Source organism: Numenius arquata, chromosome 2, assembly GCF_964106895.1.
Source record: "Numenius arquata chromosome 2, bNumArq3.hap1.1, whole genome shotgun sequence".
NCBI lineage: Eukaryota > Metazoa > Chordata > Aves > Charadriiformes > Scolopacidae > Numenius > Numenius arquata.
In genome coordinates, this window is record NC_133577.1 from 301,359 (window position 1) to 326,667 (window position 25,309).

General features: G+C 46.1%; 1 protein-coding gene across 1 annotated transcript; it reads left to right on the forward strand.

The window, feature by feature from the left end:
* Positions 1–178: 178 nt before the first annotated feature.
* Positions 179–24,742, forward strand: TRMT11 (tRNA methyltransferase 11 homolog). Its single transcript, XM_074168473.1, has 13 exons — positions 179–286; positions 3,249–3,314; positions 4,201–4,274; positions 5,589–5,670; positions 5,765–5,857; positions 6,867–7,001; positions 8,464–8,620; positions 12,619–12,699; positions 13,617–13,781; positions 15,085–15,157; positions 15,879–16,010; positions 18,980–19,100; positions 24,161–24,742. The coding sequence occupies exons 1-13, from the start codon at positions 179–181 to the stop codon at positions 24,290–24,292; spliced, it is 1,419 nt and encodes a 472-aa protein (XP_074024574.1). The 3' UTR covers positions 24,293–24,742.
* Positions 24,743–25,309: the final 567 nt, after the last annotated feature.

The window sequence follows — 25,309 nt, forward strand, 5'->3', positions numbered from 1 at the left end:
GGGCCAGCGGGAGGTGAAATCAGCGCTAATTAACGAGCAGCGCCCTGGCCCGCTCGGTGCCGGCTGGCCCCGCAGAGCGGCGGGGAGGCGGGGGGTTCCGGGGGGCGCCCCGGTCGCGCACCCCTTACCGCTGCCCGGGCCCGCCGCTCCGCCCGGCGCTGGGCCCGCCCGCCGGCGCATGCGGCCCGGGGAGGCGGGGGAATGGCCGGACATGGCGCTGGCGGCTCCCGCGCTCCGGCCGTACCTGCTGCTGCTGGCGCAGGAGCACCTCGAGTTCCGCCTGCCGGTGAGTGCCCGCGGGGCCGGGGCCGGGGTCGGCCCGCTGCCGGGGTCGGCCCGCTGCCGGGGTCGGCCCGCTGCCGGGGTCGGCCCGCTGCCGGGGTCGGCCCGCTGCCGGGGTCGGCCCGCTGCCGGGGTCGGCCCGCTGCCGGGGTCGGCCCTCCGGGGCGGCTCTGGGTGTGCCCGGGGGGCGGCCTGGCCCCCGCGGGGTCTCGCCCGCTGCCCGCCCCGCGCCGCCCGGGGGGAGCGGGGCTTGCCCGCTGGCCCTTCGCTCGCCCCTCTCCGCGGCCTGAGGCCAGCGACCCCCGGGCGCGGGGCTACCCCCTTTACCGCAGCCCTGCAGCGGGCGGGGGCTTCCTCCTGCTGCCCCCGGCCTCCGGGGAGAGGGGGTCCCCCGGGCGGTGAGGGGAGACCCCTGGGTGGAGAGGGGACCCCGGGCGGTGAGGGGGGACCCCGGGCGGTGAGGGGAGACCCCTGGGTGGAGAGGGGACCCCGGGCGGTGAGGGGGGACCCCTGGGTGGAGAGGGGACCCCGGGCGGTGAGGGGGGACCCCTGGGTGGAGAGGGGACCCCGGGCGGTGAGGGGGGCTCCTGGGTGGAGAGGGGACCCCGGGCGGTGAGGGGGGCTCCTGGGTGGTGTTGCTGAGGCAGCGCTTTCCTTGCCGCTCTCAAGAGCCCCTGGAGGCAGGAGGGGTTGCCAGTGCCCGGGGCTCCAGACAAGAAGTGGGCGCTGGGTGGGAGAATTGCGTTTATGGCACTATTTCTGAGGTCCTGTTTCGGTGAGTTTTCAGTTTGTTTGAGCGATGTAGGTGCACGGCGTGGTGTGGGTGTGTAAAGGCTGGCTGCTGCCCCGGCGACGGGCGAGGTCCTCTCTGGAGATACCTGCACCCTGCTGCCTCCCCCAGCTCCCCCGGAGCTCCCCCAGAGCTGCGCGAGGCGGGGGGGAGCAGGGTCCTCCCGTCTCCGGAGGGAGATGTGGGGGGCAGCGGGGATGGGGCTCCTCTGAGGCCAGCACAGACGGCGGGGCTGCGCGGAGGTCCCCAGGCCCTGCCCACACCTTGCCATCAGCTGGGTGCAGAGCTTGTTCCCGGACACTAAATTGGTTTTATCTTGTCACGTGCTATTCACAGAAATCATTAAAAAAAACCCCCAAAATAGTGTAACTTACTAAGCTCCCTGGTGTGTTTGCTGAGCCCCGGTGGGCCTGAGGGGCTGGCTCTGCACACACTCAGTTTCCCTGTTTATAAGAAAACCCTCTTGTTTGTCAATTACAACTTGTGATTGTTTTTTTTCCCCATGATGACGTACAGAGTTTCTACACGCTGTAACAAATTTTGATACCTGAAGAGCTTTTTTAGGTCCCGTCTCGAAGAGCTGGTGCTATGGTACCCAGGGTAGTGTGTTACTGTCTAAAACAGTGCTGAGAGGTGGGATTGTTCCGTTAGAATTGGTAGGTCAGCGTTACACGTTTTAAAATATTTATTGTGTCGCATCATTTATTTTCCTTGTTTTCATTAAGGTTTATTTTGTGCATTGTTTTTTCCTGTCTGCTTTCTGGGACTGGAACACGAATTTATTTATTTACGGTCAACCCAACTTTTTTTGAGGCGAAGTCACCAGATTAGGTAAAAGGAGGATGTGTGTGTAACAGAGAGAGGTGGGGTTTCTCCCCGAGGTGGTGGTTGCACTGGTGTGATAGAGCTGCTGAAGAAAGCAATTCCGTTTGCCTTTTCTTCTGCTCTGGGTGTGCGGGGCTGTGCCACGGGCTGACGGACAGAGAGGGGCACCTCCGACGAGTTCTCTCTCTTGCCAGCAGCATCCAGAGGCTGCAGGGTGTCCTGTCGAGGGGGGGCACCGTGGGAGGAACATCCCCGGTGCTGACCTCTCTCTTCAGTTCAAACGCCTTTTTAGTGGGTGGTGTTTTTTAATTATTACTCACTGGCTTGTTTCTTGGAGACCTGCTGTTTTGGGCGTGCGGTTTGTGATCTCTGATTTGGTTTACTCTGGAGAAGACATCTGCTGAAGGAAGCCTTTGAGATACCTGTAGAGCAGAGAGGGAGCAGAAGAGGGGTTGGTGCTCGGAGCTGGGCCTGGCCCTGGGCTGATGTTACTAGTGAGACACTGCTTTTACGTGAGTTAGAGAAATATTGTGAGAATAGATAGAATAAGAGGAATATTGCTGTGAGGGTGTCGGACTGAACAGTAAAGATTTGGCTGAGAGGGAAGATGCAGAACAGCGGTGTTTGCTGGATGGATGGAGCCGGACTCTTTTCAGTGGTTCCCAGTGACAGGATGAGGGGCAACAGGCACAAGCTGGAACATGGGAAGTTCCATTCAAATATGAGGAAGAACTTCTTTCCAGTGAGGGTGACAGCCCTGGAACAGGCTGCCCAGGGAGGTCGTGGAGTCCCCTTCTCTGGAGATCTTCAAGCCTGCCTTGATGCAGTCGTGAGTGATGTGCTCTGGGCAACCCTGCTTCGGCAGGGGAGTTGGACTAGATGATCTCTAGAGGTCCCTTCCAACTCTGACAATTCCCTGATTCCGTGATCCATGCTGGCTGCAGTTTGCCTAATGATGTGACTGTGGTGTGACCTGCACAGCTTTCCCCAGCCCAGCCACGGCTCGGTCCCTGGCAGCTGAGCTCCCAGAAGGGCAGGTAGCTGCTTTCAGACCAGGAGAGCCTACTTTTTTTCAGTTTATGAACTGTACCTACAAACAGAATTTCTCTGTGAACCCCTGCTCTGTCCACACAACCACTCTGAGAGTCTCGCTGTCGGTTCCCACAGTGGGTCAGGAATAAACTCCTCCTTTCTGCTGTTGCTGTCTCTGGTGTTTTGCTCATAATCCCTGTGGAGGTCACTGGCTGCATAGAATTTATGGTGTGCTGCTTTCTTTTCTTTTTTTTCTTTTTTCTTTTGTTAAAACTTCAGTTAATGCTCCTAGAGCCTGACCTTTATATTTTCACTTTAGGAAATAACGTCTTTGCTCTCGCTTTATGGTGGACAGTTCAGCTGCGAGCAGGAAATTCGTGTCAATGTAAGTGAGGACCAAATATTTGACTTGAGTGCGTGTGTGGAATACGAGTGCGTTCTGTATAGTATTGCTGTGAACTGGGGGGGGCTGAATACATTTGGATGTTTCTTAGGAAAATAAGGTTATCTCCCGAAATGGACTAATTCTCGGTTTCAGTAAGGACTCAGAGTCGAGCAAAAGATGCACAGAATACGCCTGGGGACGTAGCGGCGTGAAGGAAGTAGTGCCATCTGCTGGGAGGCTCTGCTGCCAGCACCCCAACCCCGCCAGCACCCCAACCCCGCCAGCACCCCAACCCCGCCAGCACCCCAACCCCGCCAACACCCCAACCCCGCCAACACCCCAACCCCGCCAACACCCCAACCCCGCCAACACCCCGCCGGGGTTTGAGTCTGGCCTTTGCCTCCCCACGGCCGGGACAGCGGGTCCCGAGGGGTGAAGCTGGGTGACTGAGGTCTCGGTGCCTCGGCCGGAGAGCATCACGTGGGTTAGTTACGAGTTGTGGGTAACGGAGTGTTAGGGTTATTTAGGAGGTGAATAATCTAGAGGAACATAAACAAACAAACAATGTTCTATCAAGTCAAAATATGGTGGGAAAATGAAATACCTAATAAAATTTCTCAGACGTTCAAGCCAAGTATACACTTTTACCTCAAATTTAATGTTTTATCCTTATATTTTCTGTACAGTTAACAGGTTTTTGTTTTTTTTTTTTTTTGTCTTCAGCATGTACGTTCTGTTTCTATAGAACAGAGCTATTTAATTGTGTGATTCGTGTGACACCCTCCAGTTGGCATTTGCATCACTTACCTTCTCTTTATGTTCTGTGTTTATGGAGCAGAAATATTTAATTGTGCAATTCATGTGACGTCCCTTCTCTTTATTTCAGTCTCCGTTCTGGATTCTCACTATTCCCTCGGAAGAGATGGCAAGGGGACTAATGAAACGGACAGTATGTGCAAAGTAAGAGGTGAAAAAACCTATAAGCAGTAATGTAGGCTGTGGCAAATCGTTCTGCTAGGCTGTGGCAAATGTTAATTTTGTACTTTTTTCTAATGCATGTGTAAGTGTAAAAGTAAAATGTGGGACTGAAGGTGTTATAAGAGCTTCCCCAACAGCTGAATAAAATTCAAAGACAAATATTCAGTTCTCTCTAGTACAGCCTACACTGTCAGCATTTTCATTGCTCCATCCATAAATATAGTTTGAATTCTCACAGTAGGTGAATCAGATCTTTTAGGAAAAAAAATTAGACGCTGCAAAAAATGTACTTTATTCAGGGTAAATGAAGGTTAGAAATATAGCCTTAAATAATTTATTCAGGAAAGGAATACTTTAATACCATAGCTTACCACTGGACCCCGGTGTCTGCTGTTGTAAAATGTGCTTAGTGTGTAAAATGCTGCTTAGTAAAATGTGGTTCTCTTGTATTTTTGTTTGGGTGAGCTAAATCTTGGAACATTTGGAAGGTTTTCCTTCCGGAGTGTCACTGCACGGTGCCACGTGGCACTGCTCACCCTTACAGAATGTGTTTATGGTGTGTTGCAGGTGCACGCGTGAGCGTTTAACAATCTGTGCAGTGACACGAGGATTCCTGGAGTGACAGGGTGTTCCTCTTTGGCAGGGAAAGGCTGCTCTGTCGGGGTGTCTGAGTGCTGGGGACAAGGTCTGTGGTGTGGGCTTGTGCCTTCACTGCAGCAGCATCATTCCCTCCTCTCCCAAGGCAGTGCTTTTCCCAAAGCCGGCAGCGTGGAAGCAGGCACACAGAAGCATAAGAAGCACACCTTTAAATATCTGAAAGTGTCCAGCCTCATAACCACATCTTCAGATGGGACAGGACCTCTGACGGTGTCGTCATCTGTAGGCAGTTACAGGTTCAGGATTTGTTTCGCCCCGGGGTAGTGGAACATGGTGGAAGTGTTGCCCTTTCTCTTTGCTCACCCCATCGGAGGGGTGGGTACATGTGGATTTTGGCTCATTTGCAGTATCGCTGTGTGCCAGAAACAGGTCTGCTGGTGCCCAAGGGTACCAAGACTGACATGTACCTTTCCGTGTGTGTTACCAAACAAAAAAGCATCATTGAAATGCCAGCTTAGGAGTAAGCGTGTCCCTGTGAAGAACAAAACTTAAGCATGTGCTAAGAGTTAAATAATGTGCCTCAATAGTTCGTGAAGCAAAGCTTAAATACATTGGCCAAGAAGGTTAAGGAGAGGAATGTCTGTGAGGCATTTCCTCTCCCCTCCGTGACTGCACTCTAACAAAACTTTGTCACTTCAGGTCTGTATTTGAACTGTGGGGCCACGGGAGGTCTGCGGGGGAGCTCTATGCGTCTCTGAGGAACTACCCAATGGCCAAGATGGTACGTTATAACGAAGCTGGGTGATATTGTTCCTCAATCACACTGAGTAGCACTGCAGCTCTACTAATGAAAGTGTCTTTGCTTTTTTTTCCAGCTTCCATACCTACAGTCAGACTCCACTTACAAAGTACATATTCATACCTTTAATAAAACACTGACCCAGGCACAGAAAATACAAAAGATAGATGTAAGTAGATGTTTAAGAAATCTTTGCCATTTAATTTAATCTATTCACGTTGTTCTTATTGCATGCTATCAGTGTATTTAGACTGGGTTTCCAGAAGATCTTAAAGCAGTTTATAGCTTGTGTCTTGTCAGCTCTAAATGAGATCTTTGTGGCTGAGTTAACATTCTCTCAAAATTCACGAGACTGATTTTTTTCCTAAACAGCCCCTGTAAGGCATATACAAAGAGAAACAAATGTCACTGCTGATTTTGGCCCAGTGTTCTGGGGACACTGAAGCTTGTTGCCCAAAGCTACGATTCAAATGGCTAAAGTCAGGTGCTGGATTTTGGACAGTCTGTTGCTTGATCCCCATGTTGGGCACTTTTTGTTGTGGAACGTGGAACAAGTGACTTCAGTCGCAGGCTGTGGATTGCATGCTGGTTTCTGTTCTGTCCTTATGCACTTATCCTCCTAACTATACTAGTGTTTTAATTAGGAGATTTTTCTAAATTACTGTTAATTTTTGCTCTTCCACAATCTATTTCAGCAGCTATTTGTCCTGTTTACTTCATTTACAGGCACAGAAATGATCTGTGTTAGTAGCTACCCTTTCCCATTTGTGCAGTTTTTGTGAAATAATGCTGAGTGTGTAAACTGGTGCAGCTGCACGTCATGGAAATCTTAAATCCCATTGTTCATCATCAGTGTTGTTTTTAAAACTTGAAAATTGCATAATTAATATGCACGATTCCTTTCCTCTAAAGTTGGGTTCTGTTCAGTTAATAAAAAATGTTACGGTTCCTGATTTCTAATCCTTAATCACTTGAGCTATCTTTATTCACTAGAAAGGCATTTCAGAAATCCAGGGAAAATTGAGAATGTACTTTTAGTACTAATTGATCATTTCTCATAAGTGGAATTGGGGTTTGGTTTGTGTGGGTTTTTTTTGTTTTGTTTTGTTTTTTTGTGAGGGTGAGTATTTAAAAAATTTGACCCTGTTTTTTGGACTCCGTTTTTCTCTATTTTTTAGGCCCTTGAATTTCTGCCATTCAAAGGCAAAGTTAATCTAAAGAACCCAGAACACGTCTTCTGGATTTTGGAAGATTATGGAATGGACCCTAATAACGTTCCAGAAGAGCCCTTTCATCTGTATTTTGGTAGATGGGTGCGTGACTCCGCTTGCTTCGGTTCTTATCAGCTTGTATTTTCAGGAAAGTGTTCTTCAGTTTAAACATAAACAATGTGTTGAGTTCTAATGGAAGCAGACAACGTAATTATGGCTGAATCTGTCACTGCATAATGCACTGATGCCGGTCTTGAAAGTCTTTATCATGACTGCGAAAAAACAGATTAATTGGGCAATTTAGAGGTGGAAACATGGAAGTTGTGCCTGGGAACACACGTTATCTTGCCCTCCCCTGGGGAAGCTCAGCACAGCAGTGAGTCCCTGCTCGGCTCTGGTGGTGTGTGAGGTTTTGGGGACCCAGACAGAGCTAAAGCACCGGCAGCTTGTTTCAGACATGAGGAAAGATGTTCAGGAGCTGCAGAGGGTTTGATGCTGGAGCATCCTCTGCTGCAGGTGGTCCTGGCAGGCCAGGAAAGCACAGACGGACCCCTGAGGCTTGGGACATTGGCGGGTCCAGCCCCCGGGGGATGCCCCCTGAGGGGACAGTGACAGCGTGGTGCTGTGCAGTAGGAACCACCTTCAAAAACTGTACGGAGCTTGAAATCTGAGGTCCTTGGCACTGGTGAGGCCCCACCTCGAGGGCTGTGTCCCGTTTTGGGCCCCTCACCACAAAAAAGACATTGAGGGGCTGGGCCGGGTCCAGAGAAGGGCAACGGAGCTGGTGAGGGGTCTGGAGCACAAGTCTCGTGAGGAGAGGCTGAGGGAGCTGGGGGTGTTCAGCCTGGAGAAAAGGAGGCTGAGGGGAGACCTTCTCGCTCTCTACAGCTCCCCGATTCCTGAAGTGTTTAAAAACAAGGAAACCAACCTGAAAAAAATAGGCAAATGTATTTTTGTTTACCCAGTAAGGCTTTGTGTTGGAAGGGCTGTTGGATGTGTTTTCTTCCAGCCCACTGTGGTCCTCTTCAACATATTTTGGAAGTCTGATGTAAAAATGTTAGCGTTTGGCCTTTGTTTGTTTTTCCGGTAAATTCTGATCTGTCAACGCTGACCTAAATTTACATTTTGAGTTGGGCAGAAAAGCCAGTGAGGACGGAAATTCTGTGTGACCTTAAGCGTGTGCGTGTGCATGTGCACGCGTGTGTTGACAGGCATTCCTGCTCCTCATCACTGTGAAATTCTTTTAACTCTGAATTGCCAGGAATTGCTTTTCTGATACCTAGAATAATAGAAAAGTTTCTCTAATTGTTACGTCTTCAGAAGAATTTTCCCTCTAAATTGTTTGTATGATTTCGACCTCTGTCTTGAAGAGTTTCTGTAGCTGTCGAACCAAGATAGCCGTTGCTTGGGCAGAAGTCTGCTGTATTTTCTGGTGGCAGAAAGCAAGGTGGTGTGTTGTGAAATGAAGTTACCTCTCTGTTGGATGGTGTCGCTGAAGCAAGTCCATTAGCCTTGTGTCTGCTTGTATCTGAGACCTGACGGTGATTTTTAAATGTTTCAACAGATTGCAGATGGCCAAAGAGAACTTATTGAGTCCTACAGTGTGAAAAAGAGACACTTTATTGGAAATACGAGCATGGATGCCTGCCTGTCTTTCATTATGGCAAACCACGGGAGAGTAAAGCCCAATGATGTTGTATACGATCCATTTGTTGGAACAGGTATATGTATTTTTTTTCCTAGTGGTGGGAAAGCCTGGGAGGTTGTGTTACTGCTCCCACCACACTTTGACCTGGCACAGCGGCTGCTGGGGCTCGACTGGTACCCGAGATGATACCAAAAGCAAAATGGGGATTATAAAATGGAATGTTTTGTTAACTTGCAAGGGATCTGGGGGGAAAGAGACCAACTTTAGAAGCTGTAAACAGTTTATTTTACACTTCTGACAAGTCTGTTTGCTGTATTATTTTGTGTAGCGTGGCCTAAACACCAGTTCATGTGTGTCGTGGGCTGCTTAAGGCCCCAGGTGACTGAGAACTGGAATTTGGCTGGAGCGCTGCTGGCAGCCCTGTCAGACCGTGACAAGCAGCAGCGTTTCTGGAGGTGGCTGTTCAGAGGAGGGCTGAGGGCGCTTCTATGTGTGTAACACAACAGAGCAGTAGTTACCTCCTGGCATTCCATAGTGACCAGTTGCTTGTACCATCACGTCTCCACTTGAGGATAACATCGATCCCACCTGGTATCCGGCCCCAGCTGAACTTCTCTGAGTTAAGCCAGGAGGGGGAGCTTTTATTCCACATATTACTGTGTCTGGCACAGAAGTGCTTTTCACCGAAAGGAAACTCGGCTGTTCCGTAGGTGAAATAGAAGATCTGTTGAGTCAGGTTGTGCTATTTAATCATACAAAAGTATATGGTGTTCTGCTACCTGTAATAGTTTCTTCAAAAGCGTAACAAAGTCTCTCTTTCTGACCTGGATTTTGCTAAAGTTTGGTCAAGACGACCACGTGTGAGATGAATACAATTAAAAATATGTACATTAATGGAAGGGTGAAGAGAATTCACTGCAGAAAAGTTAGGGAGAGAGAAGACAAGGCCACAGGGTCACTACTAGTACAAATTCTTATCATGTGGCTTCTCTGTACCATAGAAAACAGACCAGGAATATAATATTTTCAGAAACGCAAGGCTTCAGTGAATTATATGTTTTTTGTTCATATACGACCTGATTTTTTGCATGCATAATAATGTCTTATGAAATTTCTCCCTCCTCCTTGTGCTGGTGTTCCTCACAGATGGGTAGCGCTCTGAAAGGCTGAGGAAATGCCTCTGCTTCATCTCTAAGCAGTTTGTTTCATTTTGGTGTCTATAGTTTTGTGTCTTTTTACAAAAATCTGCTAAACCTAAATCACAAAAGTTCTCTGAGAGCATTCGTTCTCTTGGGAGTGAAAACTGAAGGGAAAATAGGAAGGGTAAATTTAGAGAAAGAAAAATCCCATAGAAGTTGTGAGGCTATTAGAAATTCAAGATAAATGTTAAGTCATGTTTCAATTCAAAAGGTAACATATTCCAAATTCTCCCCAAATTGCCCGATGATTTGCATTGCATTTTTTGTGGTTTTATTGCATGAGTCATCTGTAATATAGAGGCTTGAGGTGAGTGGGGTACGTAGGGACACTGGCGGTACCAGGTGGCACCCCGTTTGTCAGTGAAGTGCATTTATGACTAAACAACTAAACAGTGGGTTTTGCACCTGCTTTTGGTGAGTAAATCCCAGGAATTTCAACAGTCTCTTGAGGTCCTTTAGAGGACTTTCAAGGTTGTCAGGACAGCAGTGGCCTGGTGCTGGAATTTTGGGAAGTACTTCAGAGTGATGCAGTGAGTTTGAGCTGATGGGTTTGGGAAGAGCATATATTCAGGATTTGAGGAGTTTTTTTGAAAAAACTGCAGTTCAGATTTCTTTATTCATGCAACTTTAATGCACCAAGAAAACGCGGTTTCTTCCTGTTTTTTATGCTGAAAAGGTAAATAGTACCAAATTAGTACCAAAATGGTGCTTGTTGGAAACAAACTGGTTTTGCTGGATGAGCGGAATCATAAGTCTTCCACATCAGACAGGACAACTGGAATTTGTCCTTGGAATGAAAAGTGCTTTTGACAAGGCTGGTTGGGGACACTTGATTCCCCTTTTCTGTAAAGCAGAGTTGGAATGGCCAGGATTGTAAAACATAACTTCCATAAACTGTTCAGATATTCTTTCCTCAGTGTTGGGCAGAAAGAAGCCTGGAGGTTTCTGGAAGAATAAAACAAGTGTTTTACCCGAGTCCCTTATGCTTCCTCCCAGACAAGCTGTTTTGGTTATCTCAGTAAGCTCATTGTACCTTTGGAAGATGTTTGTCCCTACTTCCCCTTTGTCAATTTGTGATACTGTCTAATTGCAAACGACAGGAATTTTTTCTTTACTGTCCTGGAGGACAGGATAGGGAGGGACAGGATAAGGACCCTGAAAGGACAGGGGAAACGGAGTGCGATAGAAAGGCGTGAAGTTCTGTGCCATCATCATTCTGCTGATAGCCCTGAGGGGACAGCATGGTTCTCTGTTAGTCCTTTGTACGTGCCAGTTCGGTCCAGCAGGTCTGAGGGCTGCCCATACTGGAGTATCTATGTGTCCATGCACCTTCTGGGTGAGCACAATTGAGCTAGTACCAGCTGAGACTTAGTAAAAGCTGTAAGTTCATGTTTTCCTAACATTTTTTTTCCCTGTAATCAAAACCACTCGTAGATGGGCAAAGTACTTTCTTCTTACTTTTTTTGTAGGACTGGGTGGTATGCCAGAGTTGGGGGCAGGGCTAGCTCAGTTTGTCTTGGCCCTCTGGAGGCACTGCCCATCTCTCCTGAGGGATTGCAGCCGAGAAGGGAAATGGGTGACTCCTCTGGGGTGAGTAACCTTGCTTTTCCCTCATCCATTTCACAACAAAAAGCAGAAGATTTTTTGTTTCTCCCTTTCTCCCTCACCCTCAGTTTGGGTAGAGTTCGTTAGCGCACGGTGCAGGGGTTCCCTGGTGCTGCAGGTGGGATCTCTGGCCTGTGCAGGTGGCGGCAGGGGTTTCTGGCACAGTTTAGGGGTGGCATGGGGCAGTGCAGCCCCTGAGGTGTTCCTCTCCCCGCTGCTGGTGACTGGGAGAACTGGTGTCACCGCACGGCCAGCCCGTGCATCATCCCCTGTCCTGCAGCGATCGTCCCCTGTGTTTTAGCAGGACTGTTGGTGTCCGTGAGCAGTTGACATCAGCAGCGTGGGGGTTCCAAACCATTCTATAATACACCTCCTCATTAACAGCCTGACAGCACAGCTCTTTGCTAACCTGCTGCTGCCTGTCCTTTTTTGCATTTGGAAACTGTTAAAGAGAGGATGTCATTTGGTCTTTTCCTTCTGTTCAACCATTGCCCAGTTTCAAGGGGAGAGTTTTTTTGGTAGGTTTTATTTTTTTAGTCAGGAAAGCCGATGCTAATAGTAGTGATTATAAAAAATAAATTAGTTTTACTGCAGGATGAGTACGCTGATAAATGTACTGACAAAATAGGCGGCATACTCGCAGACAAAGATGCATCTGTATAGAGCTTTCACACTGCAAAACAACTACAGAAACTTTTTTTGGAATGGCTGTTGCATTGGAGATACTTACGCTTCCGAGGTTCTTGACCACCGCTTCTGCTCAGGGAATGGCCACGTTACACAAGTTTGATTTCAGAGACAGTTGAGGAGACTGAGAGCACACATGGTGGCATTGCCATTTGCTTGGTGATGATTTTTCAGTTTATTTGCCAACACTTGGAAATTCTGCTGCTTGCAAAGTAGAATTAATGTAATGTAATTCATTGGACAAGGATCTTGTTGCCTTGAAATACAGAGAGCCATGGACAAACCGCACGGAGCGGTCTCCAGGGGTGAGGAGCAACACAGGGCGAGGCAGGAGAGGGAGGATCAGGTAGAGCAGATGAGGGAATTGGTGGTGTTGTCCGTGATTATATTTGCGTAGCGATTCTAACTGGTTGGTAGTGTCAATTCTTTTCTTTTTTTTTTTTTTTTTTTTTCCCTTGGGTCTGTTGTTGGGTCTGGTGTGCTGCTGGTGTAAACTCCTGAGGTTCCTGAGCAAAAAATCCTGACACAGGTAGCGCTTATGACAGCAGTTTATATTTTTCCCATTTTCTCCCCTTTATAGGTGGCCTCCTGATCTCCTCAGCACACTTTGGCGCGTACGTGTGTGGCAGTGATATAGATTACAACACAATCCATGGATTAGGTATGTTACATACTCCAAAACCACTGGAACGTTACTGTCTGGAGTTTAAGAATACTAGTGATAGGTAGGTGATACCTGGTGGGTTTTAAAGCTGATGGGACAAGAGGTAATGGGCACAAACTTGAACATAAGAAGTTCCATCTAAACATGAGGAGGAACTTCTTTGCTGTGAGGGTGGCAGAGCCCTGGAAGAGGCTGCCCAGAGAGGTGGTGGAGTCTCCTTCTCTGGAGACATTCAAACCCGCCTGGACATGTTCCTGTGGGACCTGCTCTGGGTGGCCCTGCTCTGGCAGGGGGTTGGACTGGATGATCTCCAGAGGTCCCTTCCAGCCCCATATCACTCTCTGATTAATCTTCACAGAATTTATTTTGTCATGCTTATTTTTATTGACCGGTTTTCATGTATCCTAGCTGAACTATTCTCTTAATTTTTAAGCAGGAAATATTTAATAAAAGGAATAACAAAAACAAAGTTCTAAATGATAACTACAACAGCTGTGTGCTTTCTCAGCCTGTGATGTAGGAAGCTTCTCATAACCAAACCCCAGGAAGTCTAATCCCATTCGTACTTTTCTGAAAAACAGCAGTGCAAATTATATCTGACCTCTTGGCCAGGATTATGGCTGATGGACAGTGAGAACATCTTACAGACCAACATTTTTATAAATGGTTTTTGTGAGACCCTGTGCAGATGATACAGCAGAACTTTTCTCATGTATTTTCATTTTTCCTTGCTACTTTTTAAGTTTGTTGCAAATACTTGTCACAATGCGTAGAATAGGGCAGGAGATAAACTCTGGTTTTGTATGTGACATTTAATTATTTTCCTCTAAAATAAATGATAGAGTTTATGAAAGCTTTTCCTATAAGATAGTTTGTTGTTGAGTGTGCTTTTTTCCTCGTTCTGCCCCGCGCAGGCAAGGCAAGCAGAAAGAACCAGAAATGGAGAGGGCCGGATGAAAACATCAGGGCTAATCTCCGGCAGTACGGTCTGGAGAAATATTACCTTGATGCACTCGTTTCTGATTCCTCAAGACCCATATGGAGAAAAGGGATGCTGTTCGATGCGATCATTACAGATCGTAAGTTTGTTAATACTTTTTGTTGCCTAATAACGACGACTAAAAGGCTGTTGCCTATGTCTGTATACATTGATTTCATGTCTTGACGGGTGCTCAGATCTGCGGTTTCCCTATTACAAGGGATGAACGTTGAGGGCAGCACTGTGGAAGCCGGGTCTGCGTTTGACATCTCTGCATTTACTTTGGGGACAGTTATAGATGTGTAACAGGGCTGGAGGTAATACTTTCTCCCATGGAGAGAATACTGTGTTTGCCAGTAGAAGTCAATGTGGCTGCAAATCGTCCTCGGAAGAAGTCTCATTCAGCAAAGGCATAACTTTATCGATGCACAGAGACTTCTCATCCTGATGGTCCGTGTTGCTGTTAGGACTCCATGTGCAGCACGCTGGAGCCTGCCCAGCAGCTCTGATGGGCTTCTGGGGGCTTTTATTGAGTGCTTACTGGAGTGCTTCCCAGAGAAGCTGTGATGCACGTCTGATACACTTACCTACTAGCAGCACTTGCAATTTTGAAAGGATCCTCCACTCTTTAAAAACATCTGTACCTACTGCCATTTGTTGTGCTGGAGAGGGAGCAGAGGCCAAGGGAATAAACAGAAGGCCTTGATACAGCCATTTCTGATCTCTAGTGCTGGCTCTTGCTGTGACACGTTCACATTAGGAATTTCTTTGTGGGTTGCCTACTAATTTTTTTGGCTTGTTTGGCAATAAGACAGTGTGGAAATTAATGACTTAGAACTGAGTTTGCAAAATGTGTCACAACTTGTGGGTTGAACATGAAATAAGTACGTTATGCTATTAGAAATGGGCAAAAATGTATGAGAAAAAACTATCTCTGGGTATTCTTATCTGTCTGTGTGAGAATTACCATTTGTGTGATGTGTTGGCGAGAAATTCCAACGTGTACAATTTCATTTTGAAAAAGGTTAGCTAAGTGCTGCAGGGGAGGTGTTGGTGTCTGTCAGACAGAAGAGGATGGGATTATTTGTTACATGTTGGAAACGTAAGGAATATCTTTTAATGAACAAAGCAGAAAAGCATCATTCTTTATAGCGCAGCAAATGTTTAGGGTGCCGGGAGCCTCCTGCAGCTGAAGGGCTTGCTTGGAAACCGCCTTAATGTGACCTTTTGGAGCAAGGAACTTTTAACAGATCTTAGAGAAATTGCCCTTACCAACTTGTTTGTAAAAACTCTGTAAAAGCTTTTCTTTTTAACTCTGTGTAAGCCACAGTTTGTGCGCTGTTGTGTGTGTTTGATACAATTGCATGTTATTTGGGTCTGACTTCTGCATTTGCTTTGTGTAGCACCGTATGGCATCAGAGAAGCCACTCGCAGAACAGGGTCACAAAAGGAGACCGTTAAGACGGCTGAAGGAAGGTAGGAAAGCTGCTCATCTGTCGTAGAGTGTAAATATCAGTTTTAGAATCTTTATTATTTCTTGGTTGGCTGTCAGCAGTTAAAAAAAAGGATAGCAATAATAATTAAAGAAGAAAAGCCCCTTTGTTCTCTCTGCAAAACCAGTATGTCACTTCCCGAAATCCTCTGTTTTGTTCTCCCTGCTTATCATTTGCATGTGTTCAGGTTTCAAATCCCGTCTCTCGTCTCTGTGAGCCACCGTTACCTCGTGTTTCCTGTTCTCAGAAAGTTCTCTTCAGTCCCTGCAAAATCAGTCTCAAATGGAGTATGTCTGTTTTGCCTTCTTCCTTGGATTTCCACTGCTCCTTTCTCTTTGGAGATAACACATTGCTTCTCCACTGCCTGGCCTTCCCTCTCTTCTGCCTTTTACTCTAAATTGCCCTTAAGGAAGGCACTTGAAAAAAATAACTGTTCTCAATGTGCTTGTGATTCTTTGATTTCCCCAGTACTAAGGAGCCAGTAGGGGTATTTGGGAAGTGATACATTCCTCGTAGCAGAAGTTGTACTCCTAGATTGTTCTCAGTAGTTCTACAAATCTCAGATAGTGCTATTGTGTCGTTTGGGGTTTTTTGGGTGGGTTGGTTGGTTTGTTTTTGGTTTTTTGTTTGTTTGTTTTTAAATTAAAAATGCAGGTTTTACCTGTGCTTTTATGTTTACTTACACTTGCAAATTTTTTGTTTAGCACAGAAAATCACATCTTCGTTTCATCCAATTACCATCTAAGCGACATCTTTTTTGACCTGTTGAAGTTTGCGGCCGAGTATCTGGTGATGGGAGGAAGATTAGTTTACTGGCTGCCCGTGTACAGGCCTGAGTACGTATTCTGGTTTCTGGGATGTGGTGTGGGGGCGCGGATGCTGCGTTCTCACTGGGCTTTCTGTGGGGCGTCGCACAGCTGGAACGTCCATCGTGCCGGCACGTGGGAGCAGTGCTCAGACTGCGCATTGTAAAACTTCTTGGGAGGGAAAGCACGTTTTCAAGTAAGGTTTTTGGACAGAGATAATTCCCAACTGTTACCAAAAAGGAAAAAACTTTCACATGTCCTTGCAAACGCATGTCCAGTCCGCTGAGGTTTAAGCTTAGAAAATGAGACTTTCAAGGTGCAGATAGATTTCTAAGACAGTAGCAGCAAGGCTCGTATTAATCTATGTTTCTACCAGAGTAGTTGATAGAGGTGTGTGATGGGGTCCTGTAAGAGAGCACTCTGGGCTCTTTGGGGTCTGGCACTCTGGTAGAGCTCTGTTCCGACACCAACAGTCAAGTTCCCGAGAGGTGGCCGTGAGGGACAGGAGCGTAAGGAGGAGAGGCCAGTGGAGACTGCGGGAAGCTGGGGGGTGCAGCCTGGGATCAGAGCTGGGTTTCAAAGGAGAGAGACCCATTTCCATTCCTTACTTCAGCATCTTTAGATAAGGGTTTGAGGGGTTTTTTTTGTTGTTGTTGGGGGGGTTTTTTGGTGTTTTTGTTGTTTTGTTTTGTTTTGTTTTTTTTCCAAAATGGTGGGGAGTTGCTGTACATCAGCTGTTTCTAAGTCTCTTGCAGATGCAGGTGTCCTCTGAAGGCAGCTTCTACGATGTCCTGTGTTTCTATGTACAGTCAAACTATACTGGTATATAAAGGGTTTGTTGTCCCTGGTTTCACCATGGAAATGGCTTGTGGCAGTCCTACATTTCATTATCACATGGTGTTTTGAAAATTTGGAAATCAAAAGGAGCCATTTCTGGTACACGCTTCTGTAACAGAAGAGCACACTTAGTAGCTTGCTGCTTTTTTTTTTAATTATTATTATTATAGAATTGGTATCTTAGGCTTTTTCTTTTGTAAGACTACTCACAAACAAAGTGATGAATGCCATTAACAGTATTATAGCTAATTGTTAAAAATGTCTGTCTATCGATGCGTAACCCTGACAGACCATGTGTGGTTGTGAATTTTTACATTTCCATGTAAATAAACTCTGTTTGGGATTGCTGAATTTATTCTGTTTGTCAAGAGACCAGAGCTCCCTGGATGTGTGTACGAGTGTGCTCTTCAGTGCAGCCCTCTGCAAAGTTCTCTGCACGTCCTGGTCGTACTCGAGCTGCTCTCCCAGGCTCTAGCTGGGCTGCCTCTTAAAAAGTGAATGGATGCTACTGTGCATTGATTTTATGCAATGAAGGTTGAAATACTGAAGCCACTATTTTAGCACAGAATATTAGTGTAGTCAGTTTATTTTCAGCTGTACTGATGAACACAGGAGCAAACATGAAAGCAAGTGGAGGGGGAGATAAGATACTGTCTTCTGATATGTTGTGTTATCAGATATCCCCTGGCAACACCTGCCATCAGGGTCATGTGTTATCTGAGATCCTTGAGCATTACCTTAAATTAAAAACAAAACTGGATTAAAATGAGTGTCTGTTCAAACCACTGCTACTGTACTTCTTATTTGATGATGTTCCGAGTTTCACCTGAAAGAATGTAGAACTCCATGCATCAATGCTAACAGACATGGCTTTTTAACGCGGTGATAAGGATCTCTGCCTCTGCGAGATAGCATCTCCCTCCAAAGTTTCTTCTTTCCATCTGACATTGAAATCTTTGTTGAGTCTGAATTCTTTTAATTCCTTTGCAGTCAGACTTTAGGGGGTTATGAAGAGAAGCTGTTGGGATGTTGTGGCAGAGTGCCTGCCTCTTAAGAGAGGGGCAGCTGGGTGGTACTAGATGCATCACAAGTCTTGTGTAATAAAAAAAACAGTTGAGAATTAATTTGATTCTTCTTTGTCAAACACGTGTTCTGCCTTCACCTAGCAGAGATAGTGACTCAATTCCACACCTGAGAAGTGACCAGAAGGTTGTTTTGGAACAGTGCAAAGAGGCAGTACTGGTTTGATTTTTTCCTATTTAGAAATCTGTATTTGGTGGTGTCTGTCTTGTTTAACAGCTCACTATTATCTGGAAGAAACGTCGAGATTTCCATCAGCACCCAGATGGATCCTATTTGAGTTGTGTTGTGTTTGACTTTTCTGAATGCACTTTACAAAGGAAAAGTAAAGAGAATCCACTTCTTGACAGAAAAAAATATGAACCTCCTCCTTTGTGTCTTTTAAGTTCAAGTGACGGGTGTGAAAGTTGTTTTTTCTGCTTCTTAACGTCTGACTTCTGCTGACCCCCAGGCACTGGGGAATCACGAAAGGCAGCATTTTGTATGAAATCATAGTCAGTGACAATGCCATACACCGTTCTTGTATTGCGTTGTAGTAACTAGAAAAGGAAAGCTGATTACAAAAACTAAGACTAAGTGGCTGATCAGTATTTCATTCCGTAGGAAGGATGTCTGATCTCATGTTTATTTGCTAGGTCGGTGCTTCCCGCTCCCGTAGTCCCATGCAAAGATCTTAAGTCCTTTCAGCATCTGGAGAGACAGAAGGATTGAAAGCAATCTAGAGAAAGGTGTTTCTATGGAAAGTAGCGTGCTGATGGGATTGGGGGCGTTTCAAACACTGCAAATGCTTCTACAGACAGCATTTCATTGCAAGCCAGTGTCACTACCATCTGATGGTGAAAGATAATAGATTTATTTTTTTCTTCCCTTTAAAGAAAGCAATTACAATGCGGTCCATTTGTAACACCAGATTCTGGAGTCCCAGAATGTCACTGTCTAGTAAGAGCTGGGTTAAATGGATTTGGAATTGAAGTGAAGAATCTATATGACTTTAGTTTCAGCTGCAGATCCTGCAGTTCAGGAGCTTACTTCAGGAGCTCCTTACTTCAGGACCTCTGAGAATGTTTGTTTATTTCTTCCAGATACACGGAGGAGATCGTTCCCCGCCACCCCTGCCTGAAGCTTATTAGCAACTGTGAGCAGATGCTTTCCAGCCACACATCGAGGCGCCTGATAACCATGGAAAAAGTGAAAGAATTCAAGGTAAGCTTGAATTCTTGATTATGTTGTGTAAAATAGTAGCTATTGCGTTCATGAAAAGTTTGTGCTGTTCAGCGTTTGATCCTTGTTTTCTGTCCCACTTGAGTTTTTTATAATGAGAGTTAGAGCTCTTGTAAAATTGCCGCATGTTTCTTTAAAATTAATTGGGTGGTGATTCAAGGGACTGTTCTGGTTTTGGTCTTTTCCTTTTATCTCCTCAGTTTTTGATAAACTTTTCATCCGGAGCGAGCCACTTAACAGTGGGAGAGAGATCTTTGAACTTAATGGTTGCTTGTGGAAGATGCACGTGCTTTTCTTGGAAAACGGGACTCTGTGGATCCCACCCGCAGAGGTGCCAAGGTGCCTAGGCTCCCCGTGATTCCAAAGTGTCAGCTGGTGCCCAAGTAAATACTAAATGCCTTTGGGGGTCTTACAGTAGATGTAAACCATACTCAGTTCTGTTACTTCAGTTTTGGAGTGGTACTCTCCGAGGTTTGAGATAAAGTTAGAGCTGTGACAGCAGTACAGTGAAGCTCTCTGGCGTGTTTTGCTTTGGGACGCGCTGAGAGCCTCTCCTGCGCCTTCAGACCAGGGAATATTGTGTCCCGGTCTCCTTTCCCTTCTCGCGGCTTCTCTCACCCAATACTGTTAAAAGAGATACTGAGCAGAGGTGAGGCATATTCTGAACAGAAGCACAGGGCAAGGGTGAGCGGGTGTTTTTGGTACGTTTGAGGGGGCAGGAGCCCCGGTCCGAGGCAGTGTCAGGGTGATGCACTCGGGGATGTCAGCCCCGCGGTGACAGCGCTAACGGTGGCTGAGGTTCTGCAGCGGCACCGGGATGCTTTTACAGCCCTGCATGTGGTGCTCAGGGCCAGAGCTGCCGAGTTCACCGGGAGCGAGCCCAGCGGGTAAATGGTGAGAGTTTTTGAAGTGTACATCTAAGGGTGTTCATGGGCGTTTTCTGCAGGAGTTTGATTATTGCCAGTGCTGTAGGATAACGTGTTCTAATTTAAAAAGTGTATTCATCCTTCTGGACTAGACCTCTGTCGTTTGTTACTCGTGTTCTGTGCATCACCTGTTCTTCAGCTCCTGCTTGGACAGGTTCTCGTCTGGAAGTGCTTAGCTCCGAGCACCTGAGCCTGGTTGGCAGCCGTGCTGCTTGGATAGAGCTGCGCGGGGGCTTGCGCTCGGGGCTCCAGATGTCTGCTAGATAATTTAAACATACCAGAACCCATCTGCTGTTTCTGATGATGCAAAATTTGTCCAAATAACAAAATGCATGTTGACTCCTAGGCTAGTGCCTGCTTGGTTTAGGGTCTTGTTGTTTGGTGTCTAGCTAAGGTTTTCCCACCCCGGTGTCCCTTACTTGGGACATGCTTTTTCCTGTTTTAATATCTTGAACATCCTTTTTATTTGATACTTCTGACTCGCCAGATATGATCATAAAGTTCAGTAGTGGGAGCTTTGGCAGGTTTTCTTTTTCCCAAATGAGTGAATTTTTTTGAATATACATGCGTTCCTGTTTCCAGATACTTCTTGTCCGCTTTACTGAACTGGTTTGTAGTGGGCACTCACAAAGGCCTTTTAGTTCAGCTTAGTGGAGTGCTCGCGGGTGGCTGAGGAGTGTTACAGATCCTGTAGTGTCATTCTGCAGTCCTTCAGTTTCCCTAGTGTTTGCCACCAATAATGAATTGCAGATTTCACAGCAAATTTGTTTCCACTATTAACACTCTCAACTCTTAACTGGAAATGAACTCAATCAGTTACTGAACGTGAGCTTGGTGTTCAATTTGATTGTGCTTGTAATATAATGGAGACCAGAGTGAATGTAAAAAGTGAATGTCTAGTTTAATTATGATAGATCAATTCTTCATCAGAAGCATGAAGATCATAAATGTTGGAATAAAAACATCACAAAAGGTGATACATAACTCACTGTCTTTTAAGCATCCAGTCTGTTCTATTTAAGTTTATGATGAAATCGTGCCAACTGGAAAAGATTTCTTACTGAACACAGTGTTGATAGGAATAGACTTTTCCAGCATGTGCACAATATGGCAGAAGAGTTGTTTGGTTTTTAACATTTAAGGCTTTTTTTGAACAGCCATGCTGGTCGTTAGTAACTCCCCTCCTCCCCAATCTTGAATTATAGTGATAATGATAAAAGTAAAGGAAGGCAGTTGTTGTAGCAGGCAGCTGGCAGTAGCCAGCGAGCAACGTTTGGTCCTCTAAACTCTGAAGGCAGAAGAATTAGAGAAGTGAAGAACAGGAGTGTGGAACGAGAGAGGAACAAACAGGAGCAATTGGAGGTGAGATCTTACTGGCCTGATGTATTTCGAGGGCCACAGAGATGCTGGGAGGGCTGGAGACCCTCTGCTGTGAGGACGGGCTGAGAGAGTTGGGGGGGTTCAGCCTGGAGAGGAGAAGGCTCCGGGGAGACCTTAGAGCCCCTTCCAGTCCCTCAAGGGGCTCCAGGAAAGCTGGGGAGGGACTCTGGATCAGGGAGGGGAGCCATAGGATGAGGGGGAAGGGTTTGACACTGACAGAGGGGAGATTGAGATGAGATCTTTGCTGTGAAGGAGGTGAGAACCTGGCCCAACTTGCCCAGAGAAGCTCTGGCTGCCCCATCTATATCCTGTGTGCCAGGAGCTTCCTTTGTAAGCTCTTCCAAGAAGCCTGTGCCCGAACACAGCTTTCCTCCTCCAGCGAGCAGTGATCTCTGTAGCTTTTGACGAGGTCTGGGTTTACGGAGCGGGTTCTGCCGGGGAGCGAGGCACCGTTTGGTGGATGCAGATGCTCCTCTCACAGCTGTGTTTCACTTCTGTTCTCTTACATATTGCATCCTCTCCTTGCCCTCACCAGCTCGGGGCACAGGGGTAGTTCCTTTCTTCCTTCCTCCCTTTGCCCTGAATCAGCGTTTTGTGGCTTAAGGAGCAGAGATGAATGGTGTACAGATGTGTGACCTCTTTGAGGTTGCGGGGATTAATTTTTATGTTAGAATACTATTGACCCATATATCATTATCTTTCAGGGTCAAATATCCCATCCATTTCTCAAAACAAGCAAATTATGTAGAATTATCATTAAAACACATCCCAAAGGTATAAAAAGATATGATATGTTTAGGTCAGAGAAGGATCACTGGCCTGCAAATTCAGTGGAAGAGTAAGTGCTCTTTTCCTCGGAGCTCTTTTCCTCCTACAGGAGACCCAGGGAAGTGGGTAAAGGCTGCCTGGGGAGGAGTGTGTCTGAAATCCTCCTTGTTTCCCGACTGCCAATAGTAACTTTTTTCCCCACGGACACATGAAAAGCCCGTTGATCCTCAGCCTGGGAATGGGTTTGGAGATGGGGGTCTCGTGGTGACACGAGATAGGCAATGGATAGTGCTGTGTCTGCCGTGCGTTCCTGAGGTCGTTTTCTCCTGCTGTTTTCCAACGTTGCAGTGTTTAAACAGAAGTAGTTTGCTGCTGGTGGTGTCCGTGCTTTGTACGTTAGATACCCACGTGGCACCTCACGCTGCTGGGTCAGCAGAGGAGAGCCCCATGGTGGGAATATGCCCTGTGTCCGGAAGAGGGCTCTTGCAGCCGCGCACAGGCTCCTGCTGGGCTGGGGACCCTTCCCTGTCCTGCCTTCAGGATGCACCCTAGAAATCCAAAGCAAGAGGAGCTGTTGGTCTCGTGAGGTGAGAGCATGGACAGGCCACAGAACAGCTGACGGGGAGGCTGTCCACTGCAATTCAGTTCATTCTTACGCTCTAATACTTTCATAATGTATGAAAATACTGACTTAAATCTACTCCCACGTTCCTACTGCCTGTGCTAACGCATTCAACAGTAACCTCAGTTTCAAACAGCAACAGATAACCCTGAACTGAAATTAAGGTAACGAACCAGTCTGTACATTGCTGCATTGCTGAAAAAAATCATAGTCAGGAGGATGCATGGAGAACAGACGTCTCGTGGAACAGAGGGTTAGTGCTGTCCTGAGCTTGGCTGTATTTTCTCCTTGCCCAGGTCAGTTGTTCTGTGTGAGGCTGTTTCTCTCAGCTCCACCTTGCTATTGACAAAACAAACTGACAGCAGCCACCACTGCTAAACGGGTGTTAAAAGTTGCCCTCGGTTTTCTTTATGTTCAGATGAGTTTGATGGATTGTTTTTCTTAGAGTATGGATAGCGTTAGTTGACGAGTATCTCAAGTGTATGAAGCCACAGTAACGATCAGCACTTTGATACACACTTTGTGTGCATAATGGGCCGACTTTCTAGATGCCGTTCCTGGCTGCTGCCGGCGGTATCGTGTGTGGGGATTTACTCTGTCAACATCAGCTTTCAGAAGTACCTGAATATTGCGCAAGAAAATACCCTCCGATAGCTCTTCAGTGTCTGTAGGAAGTCATTTGAGGTATTTGTGTTCCTCTGGGGTTTGTATCTGCCTTCCACAATCCTCGAAGTGATTGAATTCTCCAGACAGGATTTTTTCCAGGGACTAATTTTTGTATTTTCCTGTATAAAAGCCTGTGTGGCATCTGTAGGACCTGAGCTCTCCTTTATCCACACAAGGGGTGTGCTCGGGGATGTTGGATGAGATATTGCCAGTGAAGCAGCACCACCAAAACTTCAAATGTCTGGTACTGACAGCTCGCATGCTTTCGCTGCAGAGAGTAGAATAATGGCAATTTGAATGAGTGCATAAAAAACCAAACCCAAAACCCCAACAACCCCCCCTTGTCTGCTTAGAGCTTGTGTTTGATCAATGTCAAATGAGAATCCTTTGCCTGTGGATTTTCGTTTCTGTTAAATGTTAAGACTTTGCAGTAGGATGTGTATGTTCTTGTTAATCCTTTTGGAAACCTTAGCATTCTATTTTTGGAATTCTTTAATCAGTCTATTGACTTAAATATTTGCCATTGCATTGAAAAACCAAAAAACAACCCAACAAAAAACCCCAACCAACCAGCTTTACTCTTGCTTGTAATTGTCTGAAAAAGCCTGGAGGAAACCCGGTGACAGAGATGCTGAACACGCTGCCCCAAAACCTAACGCTTGCCTTTTGGTACCATGCAGGATCAGGATCAGAATTCCTACTTGCTGGATGGTCAGTACACGCCGTACAGGGGCCACAACTCCTTCCGTGAGAAGTATTTCAGTGGTGTGACAAAGAGGATTGCCAAGGAAGAGAAAGACAATCAGAAGTAAAATATAATATAAACAGATTAAAAAATGAGGGAAGAACGAAGATCGTGTTTCTTTGTAAGGACATCTGGATGTGAACATTCGTTTGGATGCTTCAGAAAAATAAGTACTGCTTTTAATTTTAAAACAAGATGAAACCCACAACACAGGTCGAGAGCAGTTCTTTTTAATTAGCTTTGTTTATAGCAGATTTTATTGTACAAGTTTTTTGAGTCTTATTTAATTTATATTTGTACTTTCAAGTACTAATGATGATTGACTAAAACCATTATTATTGCTCTTTCACCATTAACGTTTACAAAAAAGTAGTATTATTTGGCTTCTTAAACTGTGAACATCTGGCTGGTTTAGAAACACGTGGTGGTGATCAAGGATTGCTTGTTAAGAAGATCATTTTCATTTGTTTTGTTTTTTTGTAAATGGTATACAATAAACCCAAAAAGCTTGTTGTGAGTTTTTGTTTTTTTTTTTTTTTTAATTGTTGCATGCACTAACTGCTGGTCTGAATTGGGATGGCTCTGGCTCAGGCCCCCGGTGTGTAAAACAAACAAAAACCACAAAGAAACCAGTGTGTGTGCACACCCCCAAGAAAAAAAAACCCCTCTGTGACCTGACAAACTCTGGAGAGCCCATTAAACCCTGTGAAGCCCGGCCACATCTGAAGCTCATCTGTACCTTGGATTTGCCTCTGCATTCCTAAACCTTGACTCTTGGTCAAGCCAACTGTCTGCAATTTTTGGTTCAGAAACTGATAGTTAAAGCAGTAACAGCAACAGCATAAAATCAGTAATGGTTCCCTAATGGTATTAAGCATAATCAAATCTTTGAAATTGAAGCTGTATTCGTTAAAGGGCAGACTTTGCTGAATCCACACCATGTCCATCATGAAAATACCTCGTTTGAAAACCACTAAGCCCATTAATTCAGGATGTTAATGGCTCTTCTTGTTTTGGTGGTCAAATATGGTCGGATACTCTCCAGCAGGGCGTTGGTATCTGCTCTCTCCCGCCGGAGAAGGCC